Here is a 20,271-nt window from a genome sequence, read left to right as displayed (position 1 = left end):
CCTTTTCCTTGCTTCCTCACTCATTTATGAATTCTTAACAGTATGGCTTTATAGATTTTTATTTTGTCCAGTGGGCTATATTACATTATTATTATTAATTTTAATGCTCATGTTGTTTCAGAAGAGCTAGTGGGAGACCCTTCAAGCTGACTTCTGTATCTTTTGAGTATATTTCTATCATTCTTTAATACATTCCTACTTCTGTGACTGGAGTTTCAGCCTCTTGTACTTTCCCTGTGCAAGCCCTGAATCCACCTTTTTTTTTCAAGGAACGCTGGTTCTTTTCAGGGAAGAATGGAGTTTAGAAACCAAGATCTAGGCAGTAGGTATGCTCATTGCTATTGGTATGTCATTGCTTAGGAGCCAACACTAGGAAATGTGTGTGTGTGTGTACAACATGTACACACATTTATATACACTATATACTCATATCAACATTTCTAAATCTATCCATGTATCTATCAGTATTTATCTACGTATGTGGTTTTTTGGTAGATTCCCTTTATCAGGCTGAGAAAGTTTCCTTCCATGCCTAGTTCACTGTGAGTTTTTATCATATATGGCTATTGAATATATAGGTATTATCATATGTAGATATTGTCAGATAATTTGTATCTATTGAGATGATCAAGTAGTTTTCTTTTTAATAAAGGAATGTCTTTTAATATATGAATTATAATTATTGATTTTTGAATGTTAAACTAACTTTGCATTCTTGAGATAATCCCTACTTGGTCACAGTACATTATTCTTTTTATATGTAGTATGAGGTTTTTTTTTCCTAATATTTTGTTAAGTACTTTCGTATCTCTGTTCATGAGGGATATTGGTCTGTGGTTTTCTTTACTTGTAATGATTTTGTCTGATTTTGATGTCAGGATAAAACTGGGCTTATAAAATGAGTTGGGAAGTATTGTTTTATCACTTACTTTCTGAAAGAGTTTGTGTGAGGTTGGTGTTGTTGCTTCCTTATATGTTGGACAGAATTCACCAGTGAAGCCATTTGGATCTAGAATTTTCTTTGGGGAAAACTTTTAAATTACTAGTTCAATTTCTGTAATAGATGAGGAGCTATTCTAATTTTCATTTTTTTTCTTGTGCCAGTTTTGGTAATTTATATCTTTCAAGGAATGTATCCATTTGATCTAGGTTGTCAAATTTATTGGCATAAGTTGTTCATCATATTTTTATTATCCTTTTAATGTCTGTGGATCTGTAGTGATGTTCCCTTTTTCATACCTGATGTTGGTCATCTGTGTCTTCTTTTTGCTTTCTCTATTAGTATAGCTAAAGGTTTATCAATTTCATTGATCCTTTCAAAGAACCATTGTCTTCTGGCTTGCATAATCTCTGATGAGACATCTATGATATTTCTTATATTTCCTCTCCTTTACATAATGTATCTCCTCCTCATGGCTTCTTTTAAAATTTTCTTCTTTATTACTAGTTTTCAGCAAGTTGACTATGATGTGTTGATGTGATTTTGTTTATCTCATTTGGGAGTTTATTAAGCTCCTTGAACTTTTGAATTTTTAATTTTCATCAAATACGGAAAATTTCTGGCCAGTATTTCTTTAAATACTTTTTTCTGTTTTTTCCTCCCTTTTCTCCCTATCCCCTCAGCTTCTGGGCCTCCAATTTCATGTTTGCTGGAACACTTGGTATTGTCCTCCAGGTCCTATCACTGAGTTTCTGTTTTGTTGTTTGTTTATCTTCAATTTTTAGACAGTTTCTCTTGGTGTATTTTCAAGTTTACTTTGATTTATGGTAGTTTCGTCTCCTGTTGCCCAGGCTGGAGTGCAATGGCGCGATCTCAGCTCACTGCAGCTTCTGCCTCCCAGGTTCAAGTGATTCTCCTGCCTCAGCCTCCCGAGTAGCTGGGATTACAGTCATGTGCCACCACACCTGGCTAATTTTGTATTTTTAGTAAAGATGGGGTTTCTCCATGTTGGTCAGGCTGGTCTTGAATTCCCAACCTCAGGTGATCTGCCCACCTCGGCCTCCCAAAGTCCTGGGATTACAAGCCTGAGCTACCACGCCCGGCCTTAAATATTGTAATTTTTAGTTCTAGATGTTCCATTTGGTTCTTCTTTATGTCTTCCCAGATCTCTTATTATGGTTGGTTTTCTTTAAATGCTTCAATGTAGTTAAAAAAGCTACTTAAATGTCCTCATCTGCTAGTTCTATTATCTTTGTTATTTTCTGTCTTCTAGGTCTGTTTTTTTTCTCTCTCTCTTTTACTTTTTTATTTTGAAATCATTTTATACTTATAGAAAAGTCACAAAAATAGTAGAGTTTAGATATAACGTTTACCCAGCTTCCCTCAATGTTAGCATACATAACCATACTACAAGAATCAAAACCAGAAAATTTACAACCTTATTGTACTTTCACCTATCTTTCCACTAATACTTTTTTAATTTCAGAATTCAGTCTGTGATTCTACATTGCATTTAGCTGCCACATCTCTTCAGTGTTTTCTGACTTGTAAGAGTCCCAGCCGGGCACGGTGGCTCACTCTTGTAATCCCAGCATTTTGAGAGGCCAAGGTGGGCAGATCACCTGAGATTGGGAGTTTGAGATCAGCCTGACCAACATGGAGAAATCCTGTCTCTACTAAAAATACAAAAAATTAGCCGGGCATGGTGGCACATGACTGTAGTCCCAGCTACTCGGGAGGCTGAGGCAGGAGAATCGCTTGAACCCAGGAGGCGGAGGCTGCAGTGAGCCGAGATCGTGCTATTGCACTCTAGCTTGGGCAATAAGAGGAAACTCCATCTCAAAAAAAAGAGAAAGAGTCCCTCAATATTCCTTTGTCTTTCAATGACCTTGACACTTTTGCGAGTACTAGCCAGTTATTTTATAAATGCCCCTCAATTTTTGAGATACTTTGAGACTATGTTAATATCCTATTTCTCTTATGATCATTTCACTATACTACTAACTAATAATACTAATAGTAACAAGCACTGCATAGCATTTATGTGCTTGGCATTGACCTAAGCACTTTACATATAATAACTCATTTAATCCGTACAAAAACTATAATCGTACAGTGCCATACGAGCCAGAATATTGACACCCACCCAAAAGGCAAAAGATGAGAGGAGGAGCTGCTTAAACACCTGCATCATTATCCCTGTTGAAAGTCAGCTTCTTAACAACAGGAACTCTGTGCCATTCAAGCTTGCGTCTTGCATGGTGCTGAGCACACAGTATGCGATTGGTAAAGGATGAGTACATGATAGTCAGATAGGTTGAATAATCTCAGCAATATTCTCACTAATTGAGACTTGATTTTTCCAGTGAAGTCGAGATCTTTATCTACCTTTAAAGTGCCTAAGCTGTTTTCTGGCTTTCTTTTGGGTCCTTGAATATGCCAAGCTGTTTCCACACTGGTGCCTTTGGATGACTGGTTTGTCTCTATGTGCCTTTTTCTGAGTCTTCACAGGACTGGCTCCATCTTGTTATTATCACTTATCTTAATCACTCTTCCAGAGACCCAATCCTTGACCTTCCTCCCCTACCTCCACCCAGCTCCTACTCAGTACTCTCCAAACCATTTTCCTGCATTACTCTCTGCATAGGACCTTGCCTGACTGCTTCACATACAGTCATGCCTGGCACAGCAATGTTTTGGTTGATGACAGACTGCATATGTGATGGTGGTCCCATAAGATTATAACAGAGCTGAAAAACTCCTATCACCTAATGAGTTGTAGCCATCACAACCTAAGTTGTAGCACAATGCATTACCTTTTCTATGTTTAAATAAGTTTAGATATACAAGTACTTACTATTGTTTTACAGTTATTTACAGTATTCAGTACACTAACATGCTATACAGGTTTGTAGCCCAGGAGCAATCAGCTGTACCATATAGCCTAGGTGTGTAGCAGACTACACCATAGGTCTGTATAAGTTGTATAAGTACACTCTGTGATGTTCACACAACAACGAAATTGCTCAACAACACTGTTCCCATAACGTATCCCATCAATAAGCAACACATGACTGTACATACGCAGCACCTAACTTGGGGTTGTATACAGTAGACCCTCAAAGATGTTTGCTGCATGAGAGAATTAACCAACCAACCAATCCATCAATCCGTTCTGGACACCCCAGACAGGTGTTCAGCAATACAGTGTTGGAGTCGTTGACAGCCTTATTGCTAACCCTTGAACTTCAAGAGTCATTCTGAGAATGAGTTTTCTGTGATGCGTTAGTATTTGAAGTCCAAGGACTTATTCATAAACTCACTCATAAACTTGTATGGGCCTTAAATTTGTGTGTTAATGTTGCTGGTAATGAATGAAATAGATACAGTCTTTAATCTCTCTGGATAAAGGGCTGTGAATTTGCTTCTGTCAGTTGATTGAACTGCACTTGCTGGAGTCATTTTACGTAGCACTTAGAGATTATTTATATTAAGCCCACAACCTAAATTATTGCAGTTTGAGAATATGTGTGGTCTTTATAAACTCCTTGTATTCACAGGAGCTTGAATAAGAGCTCATGTTATGATTTAGCTACAAATTATTTGGGAATTTGGGAAATTGGCAATTTTTTTTTCTTGCCTATTTGACTTTACCTTTGATGCCAAGTTGAAGATCCCACTGGCAATGTACAACATTAACTGAGTTGAATAATAATTGAAAAGTGAAAAACAAAAGGTGTTACACATACCAGGTGCTGTTTTGGGGAATAATATTAGGAACAAATCCATGTGGGTTTATATTTGTACATAAAATGTTCATAAGCACACATATATACACACAAACATAAATGCGTACCCACATATGCACAGATACAGACTTATATCTACATATCCTGTCCTTTAAAATAATTTAAGGAATTTCAAACTAGAGCCTTTTTAGACTCTCTTGTACTAAACGTTAGGATACGCTAGCCTACTCGAATCCTTTGGCCCTTTGCTTCTCTTACTTAGATCATTTTTCTTTTTGATTAATGTGCCAAGTTTGGGAAAACTTCAAAATATTTCTACAAACTGCAAAACCACTTGGGTACACAGACAAGAGCCTCCATCTTTTTCATCAAACCATAAATTTTTTTTTTTTTTTTCTGAAAGAGATCCCAGGTTACCAACATTCTTTCCTTTTTTATGACTAGTTTATCTTCAATTTAAAATTTTCTTGTACTCTCAGATCTTGTCATCTTTCAAGGTTTGTGCTTCTCGGTTCTGCACTGCCAAAGAGACTCTCCTCTGTAAGGCTTAAATTGGATGTCAAGTGGAATTGTCTTTTGTTTGTTCAAATCTATTTCATATTGTGCTGCTGTCCGTTCCCAAAATCACAGTTCTCTTATTTGAGGCCTAGCAAGACACAAAGGCAAGCTCGAAGTGAGAACCTAAAGTGTACCCATTTACTTACTAAATGTACAGTGTTGTTTATATTGTATGCAAACTTCTGACAACAGTAAACAGATATCTTAATCTTTAAAAACACAAATAAAGTGAAAAAAGGACTTCACATTAACCATGTTTCAGTACTAAACAGACTAATTAATACAACGTGGCAGGATTGGTCCTGGTTGTAGTCTCAGTTCTGCCTCAATTCTATGAGGCGTGGAGGAGGTCACTGGTATCGCTGGGCCCCAGTCACCTCTCAGCATGAGATAGGACTACATCATCAAGATTTTTTATGTCTTTCCCTCCAGTCACTGGTGCTTGGGGAGCCTCATCTCCTTTATACCTGGGAGGAAAGTGCTTTTAAAGTTCGCTTTCATGCAGTGCTTACCATATACTAGGCACTCCCCTAAACTCTTTAGATGAACTAGCTCATGTGTTTTGCTGGAAGAAAGTCTGGAAGAAAATACAACAAAATGCTCATGCTGGGTTTTGGGGTGTCCATGACACATGTATATGTATATTTCTTTTCTTCATTTTCCAAAGATTATTTCACTTTGCAATAGAAAGAAATACAAAGAACACAATTGTTGGAAAGTAATAACAAAGACTGGCAAAGTGCTTTGTGATTTTTTTAAAGCACCTTTGACATGAATTTATGTGTTTAATCTTTCCAGGAGCCATATGGCACAAAGGGTATTATTTCTCTTGTTTTGCAGTTGAAAAAGGGAAGGTCAGCTCGTTTGTCCAACATCACACAGCTAATGAATCACTGAGCCAGAACTTGAATTCAGGACCTCTCACATCCAGACTCCACCACATCAAATTCCCTTTCCCCAGGGGCCCTAACTTTGACGCTGTTACATTCTAGACCATCAGCTCTTCACCAGATAGGAAAGACAGCCTTTTCACATAGTTTAGGAGTTGACTTTCTCTGTTCTTAAAGCTAATCTAACTTGACTAGCTGCCTTGTATTACATATTTTCTCCCAAACACCCCTTTCTCTAGGACTAATCCAAAATTTGGCAGTCTTGGGAGTTAGCTATGTCATAGTCTGATCTCTTGGAAGACAAAGAGCTCCAGGTCTAGAGAAACAAGTGGGAGGGTGTTTTCCAAGTGTGCTTAGAAAATGTTTATGGGCTTTGTCCTCATCTGAATAATCAGAAGAAATGATTTGATTTTTACACCTTGGTATACACTCTGAGATTACACAGTCCTGAGGTTTACATATTCCTCAGAGCCATTAGACTGACCAAAAGGACTCCTCCCTATGTTTCATAGTATTTTTACAGTTCTCACAGCAATCATTTATCAGTATTTGAATTAATATTAGCTGGGCACAGTCACTCACTTCTGTAATTCCAGTACTTCGGGAAGCTGAGGCCAGAAGTTCAAGTCCAGCCTGGACAACATAGCAAGACTCTGTTTCTACAAAAAAAAAAAAAAAAAAATTAAAAAATTAGCCAGGTGTGGTGGCACACACCTGTAATTCTAGCTACTTGGGAGGCTGAGGAAGGAGAATTGCTTGAGCCCAGGAATTCACGGTTACAGTGGGCTATGACTGTAACACTCCACTTCAGCTTGGGTGGCAGAGCAAGACCCTGTCTCTTAAAAAAGTAAAATAAAATAAATTAATTTATACAACAACCCTCCGAGCTAGACTGGAAGGAGGTGGTATCCCTGTTTTATTGATGGTTCATGTGAGGTCATACAGACGATAGGTGGCCAAGCCCAGATGCCCAAGCTTAGGCCTCATTCCTTTTGTTTACCCAAGGTTCCTATTCATACCATTGTCTGTGTAGTTTATGACCATTTAGCCTTAAGTAATCTGTTTTAATTGCAAATTTTACTTGAAGAAAGGAAAAAAAATCACATTTATTCTGCTACATCTTCTTGCTTTATTCATAATGAATTCTGCAGGTCAATTTATCCTCAACGGTAGCAAGCCAGAATTTAAGTAAAGCTTCTACTTAGCTGGTACATTTGCATGTCAAATCTTTAATTCAGCTGTCAGTGTTTTAGCATTTACTGTACTTTCATTAATAAATGTTATTTTGATGGTCTCAGGCTAATCAAGACTATTTGAAATGGAGGACAGCACCAAATGAAATTTACAGAGAAATCAGAGCTTCTTCATGGACTTTAAAAGAATTGTTACTTTACACGTGTTTGATTCAGAATGCATGTAAAATTAAAGTTAGACATGTTGTTAGTTCTTGCATAAACAAGCAAAAGAAGCTAAGGAATCAACTTAGATTTATTTGTTCCTTTAAGAGCATGTACTGAGCACCTCCTGTGTGCTAGACATGTTCTAGATGGTAGAAATGCAGATATCAACATGGCAGGCAAAAATACCTGCCCTCAAGAATTTCCATTCTAGAGTGAGTAGACAGATGATATCTCAAGTAGTGCCAGGACCTATGGAAAAAGCTGACCAGGCAGGGCACTGAGTTCTGAGGAGTGAGTGGTCAGAGAAGGCCTTGGTAACATATAGCTCCAAAATAAGTTATTTTTAATTTTGCACTCAATAAAAACCAACTTGTAGTAATTAAACTTGTTCAGTACATTCCTCACAGGGACATGAGGTGCTATTACTTCTATCAGCAACAAGTATCTGCTTATCTATTTTTTATACATTGGAGTCCACATAAGGCTTCCTGCTTTTTATAAAAGGAACTGCCTCTTAAAAAAAAGAAAAGAAAAGAAAAGAAAAATGGTTTAAGAAGTACTCATCTCCGAACGTTATTTTCATGCATTTCTTGTATTTTTTTTTTTCCTATAAGATGGTGCCCATCCCATAAGTTTGGGCCACCCCAACATTATATTTCCCTCCCTTTGAACATTTAAAGAAAAATATACTTCCTGATGTGCTCTCCAGGAGCCTGCTATGAACTCTAGAATGAGATCTCGGAGGCTGGCCATGATGGGAGCCCCTTCTTGTATCTGAGGTCATCTCTTAGAAGCAAAAATGCTCAGCTCCCCTCAGGACTAAACCCGCCAGCCCTGCGTTCTGTTCTAGGAGCTGCAGATGGTGCTTGGGATTTCAGGTGACTGTTTCTCCTCACCAGGACACAACACATGTTTTCCTTTCCTCTCTAGATGGCAGCACAAAGACAGAAAAGGGGCAAGTGACGGTGGTGGCTCCACGCAAGGCTTGGCGGTTTTCCCTGCAACTTCAGACACTCCCAGAGGGCTCGGACTTTTTCTTCTGCACTTTCTGGAAAATTGCCAAGTGCCAAAAGGTGTATTTTAAAGCGCTGACTGTAAATGCTTTATTTCTTTGATGAGTCCCACTAGTCTATGTGGCAGCAGCATTCCTCCCTGGAGCGCTCAGCTAGGCGGTTCTGTCCGGGAGCTTCAAAGCATCCCAGCTGTGCACCTGTTCATAGTCTGAGGACCTCAAGCTTGGGTCAGGCCAGCATGTTTTAGGCATGGATGTGGTGACTTAAAGTACTTGATTATCTTGATTTCACCCTGAAAGCTTTGGCAAACCAAGTTTCAACCCTTACTTTAAAAACCTGACACTTCTTTACTCCATGTCAATTTGGAAGCTTCTAATTCATAAATATGCCTAAACACTGGCGTTTTATCTCTCCAGGAGTTATTAAACATTTCTTCCTTTTTAAAAGATTTGTCCAGTATGTGTATTATTTTATTTTTCAGAGTAAGGACATAGGAGATGAGGGAAGGTTGGAAGTAGATGCCAAAAAATGATTTGGTGGGGAATCTGGTGCGTTGTGAATATGTTTTAGCAGGCAGTGGGAGGTTTTGTGCAAAAATGTCTGCAGATTTGAGCTGGCTTGTCCACTTGACATGCAAGAGGAATGTGTGGGTGCTGCTCAGCTGATCTTCCCGCATTCACACAGGACCCCAATCTGCTTCTTCAGGAAATAATTTTGTTTCTGAATCTCTGACTACAAAGATTATTAATAATTAGACCCTAGTTCTGGGACATAGTTTACCATTTTTCCACACCTCCCTTCACATGTAGAAATTTTTGTTAACCTCAAGGGACTTTCAAAATTCCTGCCCTTCTGTAGTGGACAAGTGAATCTTCCTTCTGCAAAAACCAAAGCCACTAGATTCTGATGATGTTCAAGTTTGTCACTAGAGACCCTGCTGTCTTACCTGTGCCCCGAGTTTCTGTTCCAACACTTTAAATTCAAACACCTAACATTACAAGATTTCATTCGGTTGTTTTTTTTTTCCTTTAAATCACAAGTAATTCATGATACATTCTCACAAAAAGCGAAGGCAGAAGTGATCCCCACCTCCCACTGCCAGCAGTGCTCAGGCTTCCCTGGGTGACTGCATCCTGGGCCCTGACTCAGGTCCGTTTCTTAGTTATCCACTTTCCCACTTCCAGTTTCTATCTGTTTCCTCGCAGCCCGAGCAGCCCTACAGTCACTGTTCATACAGTCCATTTCATCGTTTCCTCTAAGAATCCAATCCTCTTGAGCTCTCCTTCAGAAATACCTCATGGGAAAATTAAAATTCAGACAAATCAAGACATAGAAAACTCTGGCACTTGAATAAGCCCTTTTCTCTATTTTTTGAGACAGAGTCTTGCTCTGTTGCCCAGATTGGAGTGCAGTGGTACAATCTTGGCTCATTGCAGCCTCTGCTTCCAGATTCAAGCGATTCTTCTGCCTCAGCCTCCCAATTAGCTGGGATTACAGGCATGCACCACCACACCTGGCTAATTTTTTTTTTTTAATTGTTTTTAGTAGAGACGGGGTTTCACCATTAGCCAGGCTGGTCTTGAACTCCCTGACCTCAAGTGATCTACCCGCCTCAGTCTCCCAAAGTGCTGGGATTACAGGCGTGAGCCACCGTGCCCAGCTAGCCCTTTCTTCTTCATGCCCACTGCCACCAAGCATAAGGCTGTTCTCTTGAGGGCAGAGACCATATGGCCCATGTCTCAAATAGAGACACACCCGCGTTGCTAAAAACACCAGGATAGCACTGAGCATGCCGCATGTATCCCCCACTCAGCGCGTGAGTCACAGACACACAAGGTGACATACTCCTTCCCTATCAAGTTGTCAAGGACTTTTAGAAAACAGCCATGCTCAGAGCTAGAGAGGAGGTGGAAAGTGGGCCTTGCTGGTAAGAATAGAAAATGGTACAACTTTTGGAGGCCAACTTGGAAGTAAATATGAAAAGCCTGAATGTGTTGCATTGTCTTTGTTTCAGCAATATCCATTGTTAGAAAGACAGCCTTAGGAAATAATCAGGAATGTGTGCAAAGATTTAGCTACAAGAATATTCACTGTGGTTCTGTTTAAATAGTAAGTAATTAGAAAAAAACTAAATTAGGAGGCTGAAATTATTTTTTAAACTTTTTTATTGGGCTGTGTGTGGTGGCTCATGCCTGTAATCCCAGCACTTTGGGAGGCCAAGGCGAGAGGATCACATGTGCCAAGGAGTTTGAGACCAGCCTGGGCAACATAATGAGACCTCCATCTCTAGAAAAAAGAAAAATTAAAAGAAAAATTAGCCGGTCATGGTGGCATGTGCTTATATTCTCAGGTACTCAGGAGGCTGAGGTGGGAGAATGGTTTGAGTCTGGGAGGTCGAGGCTGCAATGAGCTATTGATCACACCGCTGCAATCCAGCCTGGGTTACAGAGTGAGATTCTGCCTCAGACAAACAAACAACAACAACAACAAAAACAAATTTGTACTGCAAGTATAAGTAATACCTCTTTTTCCCTCTCTTTCCCCTCTTCTTTCCTTCTTTTCTCTCCTTCTTTCTTTTTTCTTGTCTCCCTTTGTAGAAATTTTCTAGATAAACATTTTACTATTATGTTAATACAAAAATAAAAATACTCAGTTTGTTATTTTATATATCGGTCACTCATCATTTTCCTCTCCAGATTATAATCTCTTTTCAAATTTTTGTGTCTCATTTGGTAAGTTTCTTGGAGGAAGAACCATACTATATATGTTTCACCGTTCTTTGCTTAGCATTCAAGTAGATCATAGCAAATCCTACCAGTAATCAAATAATTGCCCTTCTTCTGTCCCCACACCTTTAGAGTTTCAGGTCTCTACTATCTGATTCCTTGACTTCCCAACCTGGTCAGCGATATATGATTTGCTCGGAATTGTGTGTTTTGGGCATGTACACACACGCTGAAATTAATTAATTTTGCTTTGAAGATTTCCTAAGAGCCCTAGAAATAATTGCAAATGCTCTGGAGTGTATCACAACCAGGACTGATAACTACCGTTTCTGTCTACAAAACTAAGGGGAGGGAGAAAAACATACTACTGAGTGAGCAGAGCACAGAAGCCAGTGCATGTGTCATGCAGTTTTTGCTTTTTTTTTTTTTTTTGCCCTAGCAGATTGTAACCAAATTGCTCAACTTCACAGCAAGAACTTTAGAGACTCAATTTCTAAGTGCTAGTACTTGGCTTTTCAAAAGAACTTTATAGGGATAAATTAATTGCTACTATGCTTTTAATGGTTTTGAAGTTACTTAGGCCACTTCTGGAAATATGTAAAATTGTATGAGCCTAACTTAATGTTTCATTTCTCCCTCAGTTTTTACGTGATTTGATGATATAATAAAGGGAATTATAAAAATTTGATATTGTTGAGGCATTTTTAGAAAATTGAGATACATTTTTCTTTGTGTCACTGTTGCTAAAAGAGGTTAGATATTGATACATATTACCTAGGAGAAAGAACAGCATTTTGTGGCAAAATAAGTATGTTATACCGAATTTGACAGGCTTCTCTCCTGACCGATTTTGGAGCAAATATCTTCATGTGCCTTGTAAAACTAGAGATGCATTCAGTTTTCAGTACTCCCAGATATATTTTACCACTCTTAACTATTTTTCCCATATAGTATCTCAATAAGCTGCTATTTCATAAAACTCCTTTGGGACTTTTCCTTGCACCTTCTTTAGTCACTTTATAGCAAGAGCGTTATCCACAATATTTAATATAAATAAAATAGCATAGCACAGACCGCAGAACAGTCTAGCTAGATTGCCAGTCTAGTGATACGGACGCCCTCCAGCTGCATAACACCCAAGCTTTAACCTAAAAATTAAAGCAGAAAAGCCTTCCAGATGAATCGTGTTCCAGAATCCTATCCGTCTAGGAACCCTTGGGTGTGTGTTTATTGTTTGGGTGTTGTGTTGTTTTACATTTGTTTGTTCCCTTGTTCATGCTTACATTATTTCAATCCATCACGATACAGCTGTTAAGAACTTAGTATCACCAGCCTTTGGAAAACCTAGTTCTATTTGATTAAATGTTATCTATGAAGGTGTTAAATATTTTTTCTGTAAGGTTGTCCAGGCTGAATACCACCTTTTCATTATTATTTCAAATCTCAAGACTCAGCTACTCCACAAATGTAGACCTCCATCCAGACTTCCCATCTGAGCTCCATGCTTGAATGTCTAGTGGTCCTTTGACATCACAGTCACACTTGGGTATCTTAAGGACTGTCTCAACTCATGATCTCCTTAATTGAAAAAGAAGAAGGAATAAAGGGAAGGAAAAAGAGAGAGAGACGTAGGGAGGAAGGAAGGGAAGAAAGGAAGGAAGGAGGGAGGGAAGACAAGGAAAGGGAAGGGAGGAAGGAAGGAGAGAGAAGAAAGGAAAAAGAAAGGAAAGGAGGAAAGGAAGGAAGGAGAGAAGAAAGAAAAAAGAAAAGGAAGTAGAGAAGGAAAGTGTTTAAAACCAAGCATGGTGGACAAAGTTTTTCCTAGCTTTACCTGTTGATAACAAGCCACAAATCTTAGAGTCATCCTTGGCCTCCCTCGCTATTTTAACCCCGACACCCCATGCATGATCTTTCAGTTTATCCTGTTAAAATCTCACCAAGCCAGATACTTTGCTCCGTTCCTATCACCTTCCTGCTGGTTCAAACCACTGTCATCTCCCAGAGCACAACTGTGTCCTCCCTACCTGGAGGACCAGCATCCAACTCTAGAACCCTCCTGTGCACTCTCCATGCCTTTCAAACACAAAGTTCACTATCATCCCTGCCTCTCCCATGCCCTCGCACATACCCAGCTCCACTATAAAGCTTTTATTGCTCTTTGGATGAAGCCCCACATCATGACCTGCAAGGCCTTGCATGCCAGAGCTGAAGCCCTTCCCTCTGCAGCCACACTTCCTCTGCAGACCCTGAGTCGTGCTGTGCTTACTCTGGCTATGTGGCCTTTAGCTGTGCTGTCTCCTCACCTGAAATGTTCTGCCAGCTTCCTCTGATGACCTAAGTCCCAATCTTCCTTCAGATCTGCTCTACCGTGGTCAGCCATAGGGAAGCCTTAGGAAGGCTCCCCTGACCCCCAGAGCAGGTCAGATCTTCCCATCACAGCTGTCACAGCGCCCTTGACCTCCCCTTCATGGAACTATCACAGAGACAATTTTATATTTTTAGGCCTAATAATTACATTAATGTGTATCTCTTGGATTACACCGAGCTTCATGAAGGCAGAGAACATTTAACTAACCACTCATGTGAAGAGTTAACATGGCAGGCCTGAGACTGCTATGCTTAGAACGGCCTGCTTGCAAGGTTGGCCTTTGGCTGGCATCTGGGAGCTTGAGTGGTAAATGGTTCCTTACATTGGTATGAAACAGTGATAGGATCAGAGGGGCTGGCCGTGCCTAAACTGTGGGTAGAAGCATGTGCTTTATATTGAACATGCGACTTTCTTTCCGGGGATCTGGGATTTTGGTACGCACCAAGCAGAGGAAGCCCACGTGACCAGCCCCAACATTAGTCATGGAATCGATAATGGACTTCCCCAGGCAGAATTGTTGCAGGCATGGTGCTGCATTTCCATTGCTGAGGTGCACCCCACGTGACCTCACTTGGGAGGGAGAGAGCATAAGGAAGCCTGTACGTGGATTTCTGCAGACTCTGCCCATGTCTTTTTTCCGGGCTTGGCTGTGTATCCTCACCACACCACTGTCATAAGTCCTAGCTGTGAACACAGCTATGTGCCAACTCCGGTGAGTCCTCATTGCAAATACTCAAACATCGGGGTGTCTTGGGGACTCTCAACTCACCACGGTATCCCCAGAATCTTGCTCAGTATTTGACATTTAATGAATTGCTTAATACATAATTTTTCTAATGAAAAGAAAACGACCTCAGAGGAGTAGGACGAAGTCTATCCTGCGGAAATTCTCTAAAGAACTAAGGAATTTTGTGATTTATCAATTATATCCTAATGACCCAAATAGAGAAGGCACATCTTTCTGGAAAAGGCAGAATAAAAAATGCTTCAGGAAATGTAGCCTGGTCAAAGCCCGTTAGAATTGTTTTCTCATGAAGATGAATTTTCTGTATCTGAAGTGACAGCAGGGCAGAGATGAGCCAGCAGCTCCTCTAGGGCCCTGATGTTGTTCTGCTGCCTTCACCATCTCCGCCCCCTTTCTTGTGTGTTTAGATTGTCGGCCAGCTCATCATGGAGAGTGACGCCCCAGCATCAGGGGAGCAAGAGCTTCTCCACGTTGGCTGTACGTTGGAATCACCTGGGAAGCTTGAAGAAATACTGATGCCGGGCCCCACTCCTACAGATGCTGCAAATAATCAGCCCGAGGTGTGGTCCAGGCACTGGGATTTTAATGTGCAGCCTCTTCTAACACCACAGTCTCTTTTCCTTCCTCCCTCACACATCCCCTTTGACAATCAGATTTCACAAGGTCCATCCTTCCATCAAAACGAATTCTTATTTTGTAAATGCTTCTTAAAATTTCTGGTTTCTGGTTTTCGAACTCACAGCCAATTAGCAGGCACGCTGATAAGAGGAAGAAATAAGACCTTTTGCCTCCACCACATGAGAAGATTGGAGCAACTAAGACAAGCAGGTGGAACTCGAAACTACACAAATCAGGACTATGGCGGACTGGGTCACTCCTAAGGACGTGGCTGGGGTGCAGAACAGAATCGTTCAGGAGAGCATGGTTTTCAATAATGACCAGTAGTCTACACCGCCGGTTGCCCACTAAGGAATATATATCTCACTTTACATATAAGATGATGTGAATTAATTTATTTTGAATATTTGGTAACAGTTCATCATCAGTAATGAGGAGGCATATGTTATTTCCTATATTGGGAAGCTCGTTCCTCCACTAAATGTAAATCTATCCATTTGCCATTTTTTAACCCTTCTCTAGGCAAGACAGCAGACCATGAGATGCATGAGCTGTTAATTGGCGGAGCTGTGATTTATCTTTCCTTTGTAACACCCAGGTAGATTTCTCAGGGAATGGAATCTGTGTCTAGAAGCAGTGTGTAATAAATTGGGTGATGTAAGGCTATTCATGTCTTGTAGTCAGATAGAGGAGTTTGGCTTTGAAGGGATGGAAATGTAGGTTCTCACACAGAATAAGGAACCATAAAAAGGGAGCTACAGGGTTCCCAGGTGTAGATGGGAGGCTCTGTGGAGAAGGTGGAACTGAGCTGGAATGAATGGGATTCAGGCAGGTGCAGCCCAAGGCAAGCCCCAAGGGAAAGAAAGGAATTAACAACACATCATAGTCCCACCTTCCCTGTCTTCAGAATCAGAAGCAGTGAGAATTCAGCAAGGAAGCAGTCTTAGCTCTTTGGGTTTGAAGAATCTCTTTGGGATATAATTTCACTTTTTCTCTGCCTGGTGCTATAGTCTAAAGCTGGCGGTGGAAATTCCAAGATAAGTTGTTCTTAGAATCATAAGGGCTGGCTGACAGGCCAGTGGGGACACAGCCTAGAGGGCCATCAGCTATCTGAGGGCCCTAGGGTTGGACAGGCCCAGGCAAGGTGAGGGCAAAGTCAGGAGACTTCATTTACCCAGGTGCAAAGAAAGGCGTCAGCCTTCAAAGGCTTTCCACTGTTAACCAGCAGACCAGAGGCAACTAATCACTAAATGGAAACTGATAATTGTGCTGCTCATTTATTTTCCCAGTTAATGCTTTTCAACACAACACTTTATATTTCCGAAGAATAAAGACTTGTAAAAGAGAGGGAGTATGGCTGCAGAAAACCGGCCCTTACTTTACTCTGCTGACGGTTTTATAAGGCCAAGGAAGTTCAAAAAGTAGAAAGAATTTCTAAGCAATTCCACAGAAATTCTAAGCATTTTCAGGAAACTTATTCTTAACTTTTAAAAAATAGTAATATAAGATTAATTGCAGTGATTTAATAAGTAAACCATGACAGATGGTCAACATGCAGCTTTTTTTTTTTTTTAAATGTGAACAAAATTACCAATTTTTTTTTTTCAGTTTGTTTTTTCTTGTTAACCTTGGGTCTTCAAAGATACCTACTCAGTCTACTTTTTAAATGGATAACTTGCCTGAATAATTTTGTTAAAGCTTTAGTAAATGAATACTCTCTTGTTTGGAGTGTAATTTCCAGAGTGCAGGCTGAATGCAGTGACCCCTAACACAGCCTGGATCTGGTCACCATGGACTGATGGCAGAAGGGATCCAGATATTTTGGTTGGATTCATGATTAGAGACTAAATCAGTATGATGCATATGAAAAGGTCTGGTTTTTAAATATTTGCCATGGAGCTAGAGTGGAAGGCAGGGCGACAAAGGCAGCAGTGGCTGGAGTGTAACCAGCCCATGAATCTCAGGCAGGACAGGCCTGCATGCCTCTGTATATTTCTCTAGGAGAGAACACTGGGCTTCAAGGCTAGAAAGGCCAGGATTTCCATCCTGGCTCTACCATCTTGAATAGGTCCTTTAACTTCTTAGAACCTCATTTTCTATGGCATTAAAGTAGAGGTGATCATAATATCTCCCCAAAATATTGTTCTTTCCAGTTTCTCATCTCCCCAGAATATTCACATATTTAATCCTAGCACAGAGCCAGGCACATAATCATGTCTCAATACAAGTTAGTTCTCTTTCTACTCCAAGGCCCCAAACTTCTCCTCAATCCAGGTATCCCTGAGCCTATATTCTACCACCAGTTATTCATTTCTTGGAATTAAACCTTGGGTTTTGGCTGTTCTGTCTTCAGGCTCTAGGAATCTTCTTGTCGAACCCCTTCATTGGAAAAATGGGGCCTAGAAAGATTAGATGACTTTCCCAAGTGATAAGTTAAGAAAATACCCTGAATGCTTTAAATCCACCTTGAGGTTTCAATGTCCATGTGCTCTATAAAATGAATCCCATATTGTTTTTCTTTGAAAGATTTTCAGAAATAGCTGCCTTTTACCCATTAGATTACTCACACTGAAGTTTTGAAATACTAATATTTCTGATTTGAAGATGGATGTGGGAAGTTCATCCCCTGTCCCCACCTCCCACCCCCAACTCTTCTTTGAAATCATCCAAAGCAAAAGGAAAATAAGAAATGGAAACCAAAAAATCAATTTTCAGTAAAACTAGGGGATATTTTAAGCTATGAACAAGAAATAGATGGATGGAAGGGCTGCAAAAACCAGGGGAGCTTCCAGGAGAAAGAGAAAGGAAGAGTTCATGGCTGTGGAAATGAGACCGAGTCAGCAGAAATACATTTGTAAACAGGGAGGGCAGAGGTGAAGAATAAAGTCTAAATCACATGTTTATGACAGAAGGAACCAGTATACACACCAGAGTAGCAAGAACTCTCCAAGAGGGGGGGCGGAGCAAGATGGCCGAATAGGAACAGCTCCAGTCTCCAACTCCCAGCACGAGCGACACAGAAGACCGGTGATTTCTGCATTTTCAACTGAGGTACTGGGTTCATCTCACTGGGGAGTGCCGGAGGATCGGTGCTGGTCAGCTGCTGCAGCCCGACCAGCGAGAGCTGAAGCAGGGCGAGGCGTTGCCTCACCTGGGAAGCAAGGGGGAAGGGAATCCCTTTTCCTAGCCAGGGGAACTGAGACACACAACACCTGGAAAATCAGGTAACTCCCACCCCAATACTGCGCTTTAAGCAAACAGGCACACCAGGAGATCATATCCCACACCTGGCCGGGAGGGTCCCACACCCACGGAGCCTCCCTCATTGCTAGCACAGCAGTCTGTGATCTACCGGCAAGGCAGCATTGAGGCTGGGGGAGGGGCGCCCGCCATTGCTGAGGCTTAAGTAGGTAAACAAAGCTGCTGGGAAGCTCCAACTGGGTGGAGCTCACAGCGGCTCAAGGAAACCTGCCTGTCTCTGTAGACTCCACCTCTGGGGTCAGGGCACAGTAAACAATAACAAACCCAGCAGAAACCTCTGCAGACGCAAACGACTCTGTCTGACAGCTTTGAAGAGAGCAGTGGATCTCCCAACACGGAGGTTGAGATCTGAGAAGGGACAGACTCCCTGCTCAAGTGGGTCCCTGACCCCTGAGTAGCCTAACTGGGAGATATCCCCCACTAGCGGCAGTCTGACACCCCATACCTCACAGGGTGGAGTACACCCCTGAGAGGAAGCTTCCAAAGCAAGAATCAGACAGGTACACTCGCTGTTCAGAAATATTCTATCTTCTGCAGCCCCTGCTGCTGATACCCAGGCAAACAGGGTCTGGAGTGGACCTCAAGCAATCTCCAACAGACCTACAGCTGAGGGTCCTGACTGTTAGAAGGAAAACTATCAAACAGGAAGGACACCTACACCAAAACCCCATCAGTACATCACCATCATCAAAGACCAGAGGCAGATAAAACCACAAAGATGGGGAAAAAGCAGGGCAGAAAAGCTGGAAATTCAAAAAATAAGAGCGCATCTCCCCCGGCAAAGGAGCGCAGCTCATCGCCAGCAACGGATCAAAGCTGGACAGAGAATGACTTTGACGAGATGAGAGGAGAAGGCTTCAGTCCATCAAATTTCTCAGAGCTAAAGGAGGAATTACGTACCCAGCGCAAAGAAACTAAAAATCTGGAAAAAAAAGTGGAAGAATTGATGGCTAGAGTAATTAATGCAGAGAAGGTCATAAACGAAATGAAAGAGATGAAAACCATGACACGAGAAATACGTGACAAATGCACAAGCTTCAGTAACCGACTCGATCAACTGGAAGAAAGAGTATCAGCGATTGAGGATCAAATGAATGAAATGAAGCGAGAAGAGAAACCAAAAGAAAAAAGAAGAAAAAGAAATGAACAAAGCCTGCAAGAAGTATGGGATTATGTAAAAAGACCAAATCTACGTCTGATTGGGGTGCCTGAAAGTGAGGGGGAAAATGGAACCAAGTTGGAAAACACTCTTCAGGATATCATCCAGGAGAACTTCCCCAACCTAGTAGGGCAGGCCAACATTCAAATCCAGGAAATACAGAGAACGCCACAAAGATACTCCTCGAGAAGAGCAACTCCAAGACACATAATTGCCAGATTCACCAAAGTTGAAATGAAGGAAAAAATCTTAAGGGCAGCCAGAGAGAAAGGTCGGGTTACCCACAAAGGGAAGCCCATCAGACTCACAGCAGATCTCTCGGCAGAAACTCTCCAAGCCAGAAGAGAGTGGGGGCCAATATTCAACATTCTTAAAGAAAAGAATTTTAAACCCAGAATTTCATATCCAGCCAAACTAAGTTTCATAAGTGAAGGAGAAATAAAATCCTTTACAGATAAGCAAATGCTTAGAGATTTTGTCACCACTAGGCCTGCCTTACAAGAGACCCTGAAGGAAGCACTCAACATGGAAAGGAACAACCGGTACCAGCCATTGCAAAAACAGGCCAAAATGTAAAGACCATCGAGGCTAGGAAGAAACTGCATCAACTAACGAGCAAAATAACCAGTTAATATCATAATGGCAGGATCAAGTTCACACATAACAATCTTAACCTTAAATGTAAATGGACTAAATGCTCCAATGAAAAGACACAGACTGGCAAACTGGATAAAGAGTCAAGACCCATCAGTCTGCTGTATTCAGGAGACCCATCTCACACGCAGAGACATACATAGGCTCAAAATAAAGGGGTGGAGGAAGATTTACCAAGCAAATGGAGAAC

General features: G+C 41.0%; 1 protein-coding gene across 1 annotated transcript in view; it reads left to right on the top strand.

Annotated features, from left to right (window-relative positions):
* Positions 1-8,996, top strand: part of LOC101002334 (ribonuclease H2 subunit B) — a 63,381-nt gene extending 54,385 nt beyond the window's left edge. The window contains exon 10 of the mRNA XM_009191949.2: positions 8,468-8,996. Within this exon, the coding sequence (XP_009190213.1) occupies positions 8,468-8,500 (33 nt within the window). The 3' untranslated portion in view covers positions 8,501-8,996. The remainder of the gene's footprint in view (positions 1-8,467) is intronic.
* Positions 8,997-20,271: the final 11,275 nt, after the last annotated feature.

Source organism: Papio anubis, unplaced genomic scaffold (assembly GCF_008728515.1).
Source record: "Papio anubis isolate 15944 unplaced genomic scaffold, Panubis1.0 scaffold89, whole genome shotgun sequence".
NCBI classification, from domain to species: domain Eukaryota; kingdom Metazoa; phylum Chordata; class Mammalia; order Primates; family Cercopithecidae; genus Papio; species Papio anubis.
The sequence above is the reverse complement of the archived record's forward strand: the minus strand, read 5'-3'. Positions and strand labels throughout refer to the sequence as shown.